The sequence below is a fragment of the Neopelma chrysocephalum genome, unplaced genomic scaffold (assembly GCF_003984885.1).
Source record: "Neopelma chrysocephalum unplaced genomic scaffold, ASM398488v2 Primary Assembly neopelma1_128, whole genome shotgun sequence".
In the NCBI taxonomy this organism is placed as follows: Eukaryota; Metazoa; Chordata; class Aves; order Passeriformes; family Pipridae; genus Neopelma; species Neopelma chrysocephalum.
Genome location: NW_020897790.1, coordinates 624,323 through 637,590, shown reverse-complemented (window position 1 = coordinate 637,590; position 13,268 = coordinate 624,323). Strand labels below are relative to the sequence as shown.

Genomic DNA, 13,268 nt, shown 5'->3' with positions numbered 1-13,268 from the left:
GCGGCAGCGCGAGGCCCCCGCGGCGCCGTTATCGCTCCGCGTTCTGCCGACTTAACAGGGGCGGGGGCGAGTTCCGGCCCTCAAATAACCTCGGGTCCTTAAATCACCTCCGCCCCGCCCCGCGCACCTGTGCGGGCCCCGCGGCGCTCAAAGCCGGCAGAGCCGGGCCCGCCCCGCGCCTGGGGAGGATGGCACCAGGACGGGCACCGGGACCAGGACCAGGAGCGGGACCAGGACCGGCACTGGAGGACTGAGGTTGGCGATGGAGCTCGGTACCAGGACCGCGACCGGAGGACGGAGGTTGGCTCGGGGCTGGGATGGGGCTCGGCATCCGGACGGGGACCAGGATCGGTGCCGGGCTCATCCCAGCCTGGCCTCGCCGCCTGTGTCCCGGCAACGCGGGCGGGAGGAGCCGCTCCGGGGCGGGCGCTGGGGCCGAGCCCGGCGGGGCCGCTCGGGCCGGGGCTCTGCCGGGGCCTGGGAGGGGGAAAACGGCGGCGCTTTCCTCGTGCAGACGCGGAGCCGGGGCTGGGACCGGCCGGGGCGCGGGGACACGCCGGGCCGGTCCCGGGACCCCCCCGGGCCCGCAGTGCCGCCCGCACCCCCCGTGGTATTGGAGCTCCCCCGCTCGGGCCCCCCCGAGGTCACCGCACCCGCTCCCGGGGAGAACATCATCCGCCTGCCCCTTCCCTGCGGCCGCGGTTCCGGGGGGGTCCCACCCGCAGGGCCCCCCGGGAACGAGGGGTCTGGGGCCCGCCGGGGCTCCGGCCACGGGCCCGCTCCGGCCGCGGGGAGCCGGGGTCCTACCGGGACAGGGAAGAACGGAGGCAGCCCTTTCCCTGTTCCTCCCACGCTCCGGGACCACCAGCACAGCTGTCAGTCTGTCCCCGTGTCTGTCCACAGGCAGCCCCAGGAGCTGGCACGGACCGTGCCGCGGGTCGGGCACAGGCTACTCCCACCTCTGCTTTCAGAACTTCGGGAATTGCTAACAGCAGTTTTTTACTCCCTTTGGCATCCCCTGCTGAAGGGTGGGAGCTGCCCAGAGCCAGCAGCATCCAGCTGGAGGATCCAGGAGGATGCAGCTCATGTTTCCCGGAGGTAAGAGGTGGGGGTGCAGGAGCTGGCAGGGGTGTTGTGCAGGCAGAGGGAGGGCAGGAGCAGGAGAATTGCAGCTACAGCAGCTGTGTCAGTGCTGGATGGAGTCGGGGCTGGGAAAGGGCCCTGAGTGTCAGGGCAGGGAGAGCCCAGGGTGGCCCTGGGAGCCCTGGGGCTGTGAACAAGTGCAGTGGGCAAAGGAACGGGCACTGGAGAGCTGGGCAAACAGCTGGAGGAGTTGCAAGGAGAACCAGGAGACTGGACTCCAGGAGCAGCAGCTCCTTGTGTGTGTGTGTAGAACCAGGTCTACTGCAGCCCTGAGTGAGGTGGGAAATGAACCTCAGGAGGCTGGGAACGAGTCCCACAAACTGGTTAGAATGGGATGGACTCTTCCCAAGTGCCTGAAAAGCTTTTCTTTGGTGTTGCTTTATCAATTGAAAACTGGAGTGATTGTCGAGGTGTTGGCACTTGTTTTCCTGTGTCTTTGGTGAGGTGCTGACTCAGTACCTTTCTTGGAGCTGCTGTTGGATGAAGAGGTGCCCCCAATTGACCTGTAAAGTCCTGGTTTTCTTCCCTGCTTCTCCCAGCTTGTCCAGGAGATGGAATTCCAGTGCTACGGTCTAGATGGTTTGTGGTGCTCCCAAAAGGAGCCTTTGTGCCTTCAGGACAAGTTCTGTTGCCACTGGAGCTGTTGGGAGAAGCGGAGGGTTGGCGGTGAGAGGTTTGGAACGACGTTGTGGCACATAAGAAATGAGCAGTGATGGTACAATTTGCTATTTTCTTTTCAACATAATGGTAAGAGCTCCAGGAGTGCCAGGTGTGTGTTCCAGTCCCCAGCATTTGGATTGCACATGTCCTGGTCAGACACAGGTCCAACTTACATGGTGTAATCCAAACCATCATTTGTCTCACTCAAAGGATCCGGTTCAATTTCTTTTAACTTCAGGGAACAAAAAGACTCGTCCATGTCTGTTTTCTCCCTTGTCTTCAGTCACTCTGAGGTGTTTTGTGGGGCCCTTTGCTTTGATGTCAAGTGGCAGAGTGTTCCCCGTGTGTGGGAAATCTAATGAGAAACTCAAGGTTTTTGACAGATTTGTGGGGTTGGTGCTGATCTTTGTGCCTCAGAATCTTCCCTGAACCCCTGCCACCAACAGGCTTAACCTGTCCCACTTCACTACAGCCTCACCATCCTAGAGCAGGTTGGTTTTAGCTGCAGGGAATGACTGTCATGTTTTTGGATTAATTAGATATGAGAATGGTCTTTCTAAGGACTGTTTGTGCTCCTTTAAACTAGGGGGAAAAGCTGAACTGAAACTGCCAAATGATTCTTCCTCAAATTCACAGAAATTGGCATCTTGATGTTTGTGAAAGCCTTGGGGTCATGTCAACTCTCTAAACCAACACATAACTATGACTCAGAGTGATTGAACGTTCAAACCTTTCAACTGTAACAAGATTGATGAGTCTTTCTGTTCAATTTTCAAGCCAGTACCTTAAATACTTAATCCTATGGCCTGGAGAGCGCTCCCAGTTCAAGAACTCCAGGCACAAAGCATTTCAAGGCCAAGAAACCTGCCCTTGTGAAATGCTTTGTTACACAAAGGGCTCTTTTAGCAGTGCAAGGGTCCTTGTTAAAGTGTTGAAGACTTGGGGGGATTGTGTTCATGGACTGACAAGAAATATGTACTAGAAAATCACACTGCTTTGGTGGCATAGAACCAGGAAATGTCTCCCTTGGGAGCTTCCTGCAATGAAGGACATGATTTAGGTGTGGTGGGCTTTTCAGGAGAAAATTTTAGAAGTTTTTTTAAAAACAAGACATGAAAAGTGTTTAAAATCAGTCCTGTTTGCAACTCTTTGCAAGTGAAGAGATACTTGATTTGTGGCTGATGTAATAATAATCCTTTTTTTAATAAGAGCTCCTTGCTAATAAATTTATTTAGACTAAACAGTACCTTTGAATCTTCTCTTAAGTATGTAATTATAATGGCCGAAGTAAAGCCTAAAATGAACCTGCAGTAGAATCAGAGTATTAAAGTCTGGCTAAATGTCTTACCACCTTTCATATTCTTTCTTACAAACTTTCCAAGAGCAATAAAGAAAACAAAAATCTGGAATATGGAATCCTCGCCCATATATTCTACTTAGAGCTACCATTTGGTGTAGGGAGCACTGCAGAGCTGTGCCTTATGGTAGTAACCAACAGACAAGGTCAGATGCAGTTCTATAAAGCTTTTATTTTTATTTTTATTTTCAAAGTAAAGGAATTGAAAAGTTTCTGGAAAAGCCCGTAGTTCGACAAAAACCAGAAGAGTCATGAAATATTCATTCAGTACCGAAGGAAAAAGGGTAAGGGGTGGGAGAAGTTACACAGAAGGGATTTTTTCTTCATGTTTTTCCCACTGGCAACCTAGACTGGAGAGACAAAAAAGAGCATTTGGTAAAATGGCATCATACTGGTAGTACTTCAACTTTTTGTGTCCTGTGCAATGGCAGGTGGTAAAACACCCATTAGGGGAAGCAAAGGTGGTGGTGAAAGGGAAGCTGGATACTTTTTGGGGACAGAGGAGTTAAGTGGATGGAAGGGTGGGCGTTGGGGGGCAGACAGACAGACAAAGTTAACGTGCATTATTGCTGTCACCTACCTTGGGTTAAGCACCAATTCCTAATGTGGCTCTGCTCTGGACTATCAGGGCTGCACCCTAGGAAAAGGAACACACACAGTGATGAGAGAGAAACCAAGAGCAGGAACTGCTATAAACTTAAACTTGTGCCTGAATTATGGTTCAAAGGATAATTCTAATGGTACCTCCTGACCCTATAATCTATCTGCTCCTGGATGTTGAGTAACTTTCGTTTTTGCTAAGGTAGAAAAGAAGCTTTTGGAGTGGATTAGAGACAAAATAATTCTTTCCTGAGTCTTCCTAATATGTTTACCTGTGCAATACTTTGGGTACAAATAAAAGAGGATTCAATCAATAAGCAGTTTAAGATATTAGTAGTAGAGTTCTATGCCTTACATGATAACGAGGCTGCTATTGGAAACTGTCATTTATACTTCCTAGGAATGCAATATGGCTCCATATAAAACTTTTCCTGTGGCATAATCAGCTGAACTCCCCCTGCCAATATATCTGTATTTGCTAAGCAGTTCTGATAATTGATCCACATGCAATTTTTACTGGTAATCCCAGAGTTCTGTAAGGATCTGCACCACAAAAGGAAGTTCACATATGCTAGAGATCAAGTTGAAATTAAATGGATATTTAAATTTAAATGGATACTTTTCAACTGTAGCTTGTAAATACTCAACTCTTCTGATAAGGTCCTGAAGAACTTTATCTAATCTAGGATTTAGATGTGCTTTGAGCAGATGATTGGACTAGATTACCCTTAGACAACCTTTCCAATGAAATTCTTTAATGACTGCAATCTGGGCAGCCAAGGTATATGTTGTGCTCTGCACATGTATTGTAAGGGCACGCAGACAAGTGGTCAGAGCAGTTTGCAGAACCACTTTTCCAGCGCACAGTTTCCAGCTTCCCCTATGTGTTTTTGGATTGGGGTTTTTTCTGTGGTTGGGTTTGTTGTTTTTTTTAAAAAAGAAGGTGGGAATTACCTCCTCCCCGAGGCACGTGTCAACATCTGCTGCCTTGCAGCACTTTTCCACCATGGCAGTGAAACCCCCAGCAATTGCCTTTATTTGATCTTCTGTCATCTGGGGCTTGCGCTTGATGAGGTTGATGAGCAATCTGGAAGCAAAGCCACAGGACACAGTTAATGCTGCCTGTTGTAGCTGGGTGCCCCATTTCAAAAGACCCCATTCTAACCGGGTACAGCTCACTTATGGGTTTTTTTTGGTCATGCCTAGAGGAGCCTGTGCCTGTTAGTGACTCCGAACTCCCAGTCTTACACAACCACCTCTTTGTTTTGTGTTAACCCAGTTACGGGGGGGAAAAACTTAAGGAAATGATCTGTATGTTGTCTTATCTAAGTACATCTTAAGACTTGCACTGGCAGTGGACCTTCCTAAAACTTGTCAGTTAAGAGAGTGATTTTATTTGAAAAAAACCCCCTATTTTGCCTCTTCCAAATTGCATGATGTTACACATCGAACCAGGTCAGTGCAGACACACAGTTCCATCTGCTTTTCTCTGTCACTAGTGGAGCTTCCTTCTGCACCCCCTCAAAGGGCTGTGCTTCCCAAGTTTTCCTACAAAGTGTTTCTCGGTGCTTACTTGAGCTGGCCTTCTTCCCGCTCGGCAGGAGGAGCGCTGCACAGCTTGTCATCAAAGTTGAACATGGTGGGGTCAAAGGGGGGAGGCACATATTTGGTGTCTACGCCCATGGCAGTGAAACATGGTCTCTTGTAAGAGTAGAACTCGTTGCAGCACTGTGTAACCTGGTCATTGATGGGGGTGCTCTCCTGTTTCTTGCACATTTTTTCAATCACGATGCTCAGCTGAAAAGAAAAGGACAAAGGTGAACTACACTTTTCCCAGAAACAGAACAACTAGGTGAGGTTTGTGTCACAACAGCAACCCTGGAAGTGGAAGCTGTTGGATCTAACACCTGCTGGGAAATGGCATTGGTTTAAAATTTAAAATAAATAGATATTCCTGGAGTTGGGCATTTCTTATCTGCAAACAGTCTGGGTGTTGGGCTACAACCAGTAAGTCTGGGATTTTTAAGAAACTATTTTGCTTTTCCAAATGCAACCTGCCCCAGACTCAATCATAGAGCTCTGAGCAACCTGGTCTAGTGGAAGATGTCCTTGACCATGGCAGGGGTTAGAACTCAATGATCTTTAAGGTTCCTTCCAACCCAGGCCATTTGATGGGTTCGTGTTCTGTGACTCATGATTCTATGATTTTTATGAACTTACTTTTGCTTTCTGAGGGAGAGAAAAGTTTAAGCAAAATTTTCCCAAGCTACCTTCAAACAGCTATTGAGGCTCTCACATCCATCAAAAATGAACAGACTTGGAATTCTGCTAGGTGGACGCTTAGCTCGGTGTTGATGAAAAATCACTGTGAGTTTGCTCGCTCACCAGAACTCAGTATTTTTGAGAACTGGAATCTCCAAGAGGAGAAGGGAGAAGAATAAATGCATGTACTCACGTAGTGCTCAGAACAAGACAAGCGCTTCTCCTCGGGAAGGCTGCAGCACTTGGTGCCCACGGCTGTCATTTTCCTCCCAATTTGAAGCAAGGTGTCAGTTGATACTTGGGGCATTTTCTTAGTGTAGCGGACCAGAATTCTGACAAAGTCAAATCAAAATGACTGTCAGTAGAGCATTCTTCAAATGTGAGCAGAGCTAACCTCTGAAGACAAATCAATTTGCCCAAAGCTGCCAGCATAGTTGATTACACTCCAGAATATTTATCAGGAAATTCTCACCCTTTAAGGAAGTCTCCCTCGCCGTGGGTATTGTAAAGGTCACAGTTTGTCTTCACAAGCTCCTGAGTTTCCTTGATATGCTTGTTCAGTTCCTCTTCCTGCAAACAAGCACAAGTTTATCAGTAACATTAGAGCAGGACTTGTTGGTAAAAGTCATACAAATACCTCCTCTAAACCTTATTAACTACAAAATACTCATTTTGCAAGGTTGGTCACTTCTGTACAGCTAGGATAGCATAGGCAGGACTTGATTCCCTTGCAGGTCTTAAGTTCTAACAGAAATTCCCTTCAAGAAGGCAGATACATTTTTGAAATTTAATTTATATTAATTATCTGTTGGACTTACTTTCTAAGCAGAGGGGTTTTATGTTTGTTTAAATCAAGTTAATATTTTTCAAGTATAGGATTATCAGCCATGAGGGGAACTCTTTCTATCTCTTAGCCAAAATTGTCAGGGGCTCAACTTGTGTTGTGTCTTGTGTGTGATTGAGTTGAAGATTAAGAGACCTAAGTTTAGGTGTCTCTATGTGAGCTGGTCCTGCACATTCCCATCACAATCCATGAGCAGCCACAACCCATAAGCAGTGCAGGCCATGGAGCCCATAGAATAATTCAGCTATCAATTGTTGTCTTCAGGACAAGTAGAATCACTTTAGAGAGACAGAGGCATCAGACAGTTGAATCACACTAGTCTGAAATGTTACTCTGTGATTTGAGAAAAACCCTGTATTCTTGCCATTGGCCCTGGTCTGCTTCATGTCCTATCAGAGCACTTAATTTCCCCTGGGATTAGACTCTCCAAAGCTTTCTGTCTGCTCTTCCATAGGAGCTTCTCAACCCCAGTTGAGTACTTTCATGGCAAGTACTAACCAAGCATTCCAGTAAGCTGCAAACAAAGCTTTACACTTACAGCGTGTCCGTAGCACTCAGCAGGGTTGTCTGTCTTGCAGCACTTATCCAGGAGTGTTTCATATCCCTTAGTAATCCTCAGAATCACTGTTGTGGAGAGCTCGGGGTGTCTCCGTGAATATTCATAGACAAACCTGCAAGGCACACGAGCAGGCAGAATTAGAGCTCCTGAATAACGGGCTGCTTTCATCAAGCACAACGCAACAAGGACAGCTCCGCAGGTGAGATCCAGCCAGGCAGACAATGAGCTTGGAATGCTGTTTGGCACTACTTACTCTGACAGGAATGCATCGTGGCCTGCCTCATAGCTTTTACACACTTCCTTATCTTGAATGTATTTTTCAACCAGTGAAGGAAGATTGTCAGGCTTTTCATCAAAATCTGCTTCCATGATGCACCTGGTCCGTTCCACAACTGGCTTCTCGCAGCAGGGTTTGAGTTTACTTGAGAAAACATCTTGTTTAGCGCACAAAGAGTTCACGAGTTCTGACTGTAAAATTAAAACATAGTATCAGACAAGCTATAAAATAATAATTTAAAGACATTAATTAATCAATCTCCTCTCTCTGCTTTGGACTCTTCCATTTTCATTCAGGTCACCTATTTAGTTAGCACTTTCCTAAAGAAATGCTGTCTCCATACAAGAGGGAGGAGCACGTCCTGTGTGTGCTAAACACAACGTTCACAGGCTCAGGGTGAATGGTTCCCTCCCTGATCTTAGAAACTCAGAGAATCCAAACTCTGGAAAACCAAGGCAAGTCACTGAGTGCTCTGTCACAAGGATGCCTGATGGATCTTGTCAGTCCTGACAGATGCCCAGCTCTGGCAGAGGACAAAACATGATAAAACCCCAGAGCACTGGACACCAGCTGGTTCAAAAAGTGTGCCCAAGTTTCAGTCAGCCAGGATATATTGAAATCGTGTCACTATTGCACAGACTTGTTAATCTGTTCTCTGGCATTCATTGGCACTACAGGAAAGCTGGATTAATGGCAGTGCACCTGACAGGACAGGAAAAAAATTGTGGCCCTTTTGCCTCTGCTGCCTTTCCCTTTGTTTATGATTGATTTAAAGGGAGTAAATACCATCAAACAACTTCCCTGATAAATGTTTTGATTTCAGCCAAACACACTTGCTGCGAGCAACAGTTCCTTGCCCTCGTGATCCTTAAGGGCTAGATCCAGAACTGGGCCAAAACCTACTTCCAGTAACAGCTGAGCTGACCCTGAGTTTTTCAGTGCCTGAGGAACCTTCCAGCAGTGTTGAGTACAAGTGTGAGTTCCCTGCACCATGAATCCCTGCACCATGAATGCCTGCACAAATTATTATCTGTCTGAACATTTTTCAAGTATGTAAGCATTTGTTTGAACTAGTGAGCTTACCCAGTCATCCACGCACTCGACCATGTCTCCTTCGCAGCACTCTTTGTAGACACCCTTCACCTTCTGGACCATCTTGACAAGTTCTGCAAATGAAGCCTTGGGGTATTTCTGGCTCAGGCGAGCAAGTTTGCTGGGTAGAAAAGGAGAAAAATACCCTTGTTTTAAAGCAGTGTGGGGAACAGAAACCTTGCAAGTCACCAACACGTGATATGGTAGGTCACGATTCTTCCAATGAAATATTCATTCTTCTTATCTAATTTCTGGTGGCTAAAAAAAAAGGCATTGACAGCTGCTAGAGTAAACCACAGCTCCTTAAAAATAGCCAGAAAGAAACAGGTTTCTGGTGGTTCTTGCCTGTGTAAGAATCGCACCCTAGAATTCCCCATCACTCTTGAGTGACTGGAAAGCACTCCAGATTACTTGGCACAGATGGATACAGTCCTGATTAAAACTTTAAATCAAAGCTGACTATATCTGTAAGGTAATCCTAGTCAATGTTGGTGTACCAGGCTGGTCACAGAAGCAGTTCTCTGTGCTCAGGCAGGGGATTCACTTATTAATTGTAAAAGTTTTTCTTAATCTTTTAACAACTGTGATTCTGCCAAATTTGACTTTCTCATTGCTTTAAGGTTCAAACTAGCAACCTACTTTGCTGATTAGTGATGACCCATCACTAAAAGCTGTGGGCATTGGAATGGGGCACAGCTTTGGAACAAATATGGATTAAACACACTGTAATCTCTGGTTCTGAGTGACATTCCATCACTTAACTCTGCATCTCCTGGATTTGTTCCAGACACAATTTCATTGCTCTGCAACTCCCACAGCTGAGCTTTTTCGTAGTCCTCGCTCTCAGGCTGACAAGCCCACTCTTTATAAAGAGGTGAAGAGCGACTGGAACTCACTTTGCCTGGAAGGTTCTCTCGCCGTACTTCTCGAGGATGCGGCACCCGTGCTGCTGCTGCACCCCGATCAGCTTGGCTCTCTCCTTGATGACAGCTGCCTGTGGGGACAGGGGGCACATCGTCACATTCAACAGATCGCACCCAACACGTGGGATCACTCCTGACCTGTCTCTGCAAGTTCTTCATGCCAAGACTTGCATGAACAGCAAAATCCTGCCTGTCTCTCCCTCAGTAGCTTGGTGTCCACCCACAGAGACAAATCTGCCGTACCTTTTCATCCAAGCAAGAGCCAATATCACTCTCTGAGCAGCAGGTTTTAAGGGCATTTTCATACTCAGCAGCCAGGCCCAGGACTGCTGGGGCGTGCAGGAAGGGGTTTCTTCTTGCAACAGTGTAGACGAAACTAGAAGGAAGAGGAAAACCTAAGTTCCATGTTCCAAGGACAACAGCAAATAGCCTTAAATCTCTTGAAGCTTCTCTAACTTTTTTTCCCAGTTTAGATATGCAATCTACTTTCCTGACATAAAGCCTGAAATGCTCTGCTAAACCCCACAGGACTCAGTAAAGTGAGGGAAGGGTGAACTCCTGATGTTGTCTGCCACCTGGCTTGATGTATGTCTGCTTTTTTAAAAATGCATTGTCAAATATTTGAAAATTCTGATTTTCAGTGTGAAAAATTCATCTGTGGCCCTTTCACCAAGATTTTATTGCCAATTTTTATTCTTTGTACTGTTCTCTCTCTTCATTCTTGCCAATTACAATGGGGGTAAGTGGGAAGCTGGAGTAACCAAGTTATTAAATAAATGTTGAAAGGCTGTGGGCTTTCAGTGGTTTTTGGAGAAGAAAAGTCACACAAGGTGTATAAAATGTGATCCCTTAACCCCCATTCTGAATGGAAAAGCCTGCATGCAATGAGAGAATGTAATAAGTGTAAGGAAGCAGAAGCATCCATTTTCCTTACTTTCCCAGGAGTGCCACCCGGTCGTCCCGGTACTGGGTGCAAATCACATCGGCATCAGGTCTCTGGTATGGAGGAATGAAGTCTGGCTGGTGAACTTTGAAGGACAGGAAGCACTGGTTTCTCTCGGGATCAGCTTTCCCACAGCAGTCAGCCATCTCACCGTAGGAGTCGCGGAGCTGGTCGACTTGGCAGATTCTGTCCAGGAAAATGGTGGGCTGCAAGGGAGATGCCAAGGGTCAGGATTAGTGTTTACAGACAGGGGGATGTATTTTCTATTTATCTGCAAAAGAAAACCCAGGCTGAATAGCAAATATGTTTGTACTGTTTAAGATTTAGACCATAAATCAAAATAATCTACTGTTTTTCACGCAATCTTATGAAGTTTTATTTTATGTGATCTGATATCCAAACCGTTCCAATGCTTTATTGAAAAAACATTAATTATAATTTAAAATACTCTGTGCAAGACAGTGATCTCCTTTTACTTATAATCCAACTAAAAGGAATTTTCAGATTAATCAAAGAAAGATTTAATATTCCATGTAATGAGCAGCTTGGGAAGCCTTTAGGGAGAACCAATATCCAGGTGACCCACATGGTTGGGTCACTTTAATACCTAGAATTAGGCCTGTACTTTACAGCTGGGATTTTGTACTAAATGCCAACACTTCTTTCCAGGCAATGCTAAAGTTAATGTGCCAAACTGTGGTGTTTGGTCTCCAATATAAGGTCCCACAGATCATTTGGGTGCTTCTGAAAGGCAGAGTTTCAGAACCCGACAAACCCAAGTTCTTTGTTTGAGCACTAAAAGCTGAGCACTGGCTGATGGCAGCAGCCACACCTGAAAGGTTAAGGTATAAACCCTCAGCAAGGGTGATCCTGGCAGCTGCACAGAGCAAGGAGAAACACAACACTGAAGGATTCACTGCCTACCAGTGGCTTTGTGCACTCGGGAGCGTCCTCGTTGGCCACACACTTGTGTGCCAAATCAACAATATCCGTCACCAGCTTAGACAGTCCATCGTAGGAACATTTCTGGAGGTACTGGGCAAATGTGATCATGGCACTGAAATACAAAACACAGTTGAGAATATGAAGCTGAGAAACATCTCAGTCAGGATTTTCAAAGGTGCTTCTGAATTAAACTTGTTTGTTCAAATGACATGCACAAAGGTCAACCAGGGTACCAGGAAGAGCATCCTGCCAGATCCCACATCCTTCCTCTTCTCACCTCCCTTCTGAACAGGTTTTTAACCTTACTTCCCAAAACCAGAATCCTGAATAATAGATTAGGAATAAACCAGAAAAGACTGTTGATTGGAGTTTTCTGCCACTTTTGCCAGCATATTCATAAATGCCATAACCTAAACTGGATTTGGCCACTGTTACAAATTATGATCTTCAGGCTGTCTTCTTTCACTACTTATGTTCCTGTCAGAGCCCTCTGCCTTTCCCAAATCCAGTTTGAAACAAAAATCACTGAACTGTCTCAGAAAACCCATTGCAGGTTTGGTTTTTGAGGTTGGTGGTTTGTTTGTGATATTTCTGCAATGTCTCAATCCAGCATAATTTCTCTTCATTCTAAGGATATCAAACCTATATTCCTCATGTCTATTTTATTTTCACATAAGGAAGTGAGGTTTTTCCTAAGGTTTGCAGGGAGTTCTTTTCCCAGAGAGCAAGAAAGTCATTATGACTTTTGCAGGTCTTAGAATATTCATAGGCTTTGCACAGTAACAGTAAGAGGCTAACTCAGTGTTTCAGTGAGACATCCACACTCCTCACGAGCTCATACTGTGTGTCTTAGTTTCCCTTTTTGGTACAATATCAACAGAGACAAAAAAACCAAGCAGAAAATGGAAGCTGAATGTTCACTTACACTCCCTTAAATGTCTCTTCCTTCAGGTCATTGTAGCGATGGGCAATCTGACTCTTGTGGTCTAGGAAGGAAAGTAAAGAGAACAGTGATGCTCTGCCACTCTGGCTGGGCTGCACATCCTGGGCACCACAGGCCAGACTGTCACAAGAGTTCAGCATTCAGCCAACTTTTATAGTCAAGAGCATAAGAAATTCAACTCAGACTTGGTTGAGGCAACCTTTCTTGTCCGTTTGTCTGCAGATACCCAACTCTTACTTGTTTGCCAAACTGCATTAAAGGCATTAAATTGATAGAACAAAGACTCCCAAGACAACTAATTAGTCCTTTCTTACCTGCATCTCGTGCAGCTCTGTGCAGATTCCTGGATCTGGCCGAACTTAGGAGGAAAATAAAGGAAATTAACGTTAACCACTTCATGGTTTCAAATTATGATGTGAGCAAAATTGCTCAGAACTGCTAGGAAGATTGAAGGGAGAGCATGTGCTTATATACACTTTACTAGCTGTGCCTGTAAAATATTAACCCTTGAGCTGGCATTTGTACATTTCCATCTGGCCCGAAGAAGATTACAAAACCTGGGCTGCCCTTGCCAAAAATGAATTTGATATTAGTTATTTATTAGGTGTTGTTACTCTGGGCCTTTTCGTCCCGAAGAGGTCGAACCTTCCAGCACCCAAAAAGATAAAGTTTTGCGTAAATTTCCTTATCAAATGACAAACAAGGAGTTCAAGGCATCAG

The 13,268-nt window shown here is 45.8% G+C and overlaps 1 protein-coding gene across 1 annotated transcript; it reads right to left on the bottom strand.

The window, feature by feature from the left end:
• Positions 1-3,328: 3,328 nt before the first annotated feature.
• On the bottom strand, positions 3,329-13,006 carry ALB (albumin). Its single transcript, XM_027698450.1, has 15 exons — positions 12,863-13,006; positions 12,531-12,591; positions 11,585-11,717; positions 10,652-10,866; positions 9,961-10,093; positions 9,691-9,788; positions 8,786-8,915; positions 7,679-7,893; positions 7,405-7,537; positions 6,495-6,592; positions 6,216-6,354; positions 5,334-5,557; positions 4,715-4,847; positions 3,741-3,797; positions 3,329-3,510 (listed from the first exon to the last, which is right to left on the bottom strand). Exons 1-14 carry the CDS (start codon positions 12,945-12,947, stop codon positions 3,747-3,749), a joined length of 1,848 nt encoding a protein of 615 aa, XP_027554251.1. The 5' UTR covers positions 12,948-13,006; the 3' UTR covers positions 3,329-3,510; positions 3,741-3,746.
• Positions 13,007-13,268: the final 262 nt, after the last annotated feature.

Coding starts and splice junctions, on each gene's coding strand:
- ALB (XM_027698450.1), bottom strand. CDS start 12,947: ATGAAGTGGTTAACGTTAATTTCCTTTATTTTCCTCCTAAGTTCGGCC. Junction 6,593..7,404: donor CTGAGTGCTACGGACACGCT/GTAAGTGTAAAG, acceptor GCTTGTTTGCAG/GAAGAGGAACTGAACAAGCA. Junction 6,355..6,494: donor GAGGGAGACTTCCTTAAAGG/GTGAGAATTTCC, acceptor TGACTTTGTCAG/AATTCTGGTCCGCTACACTA.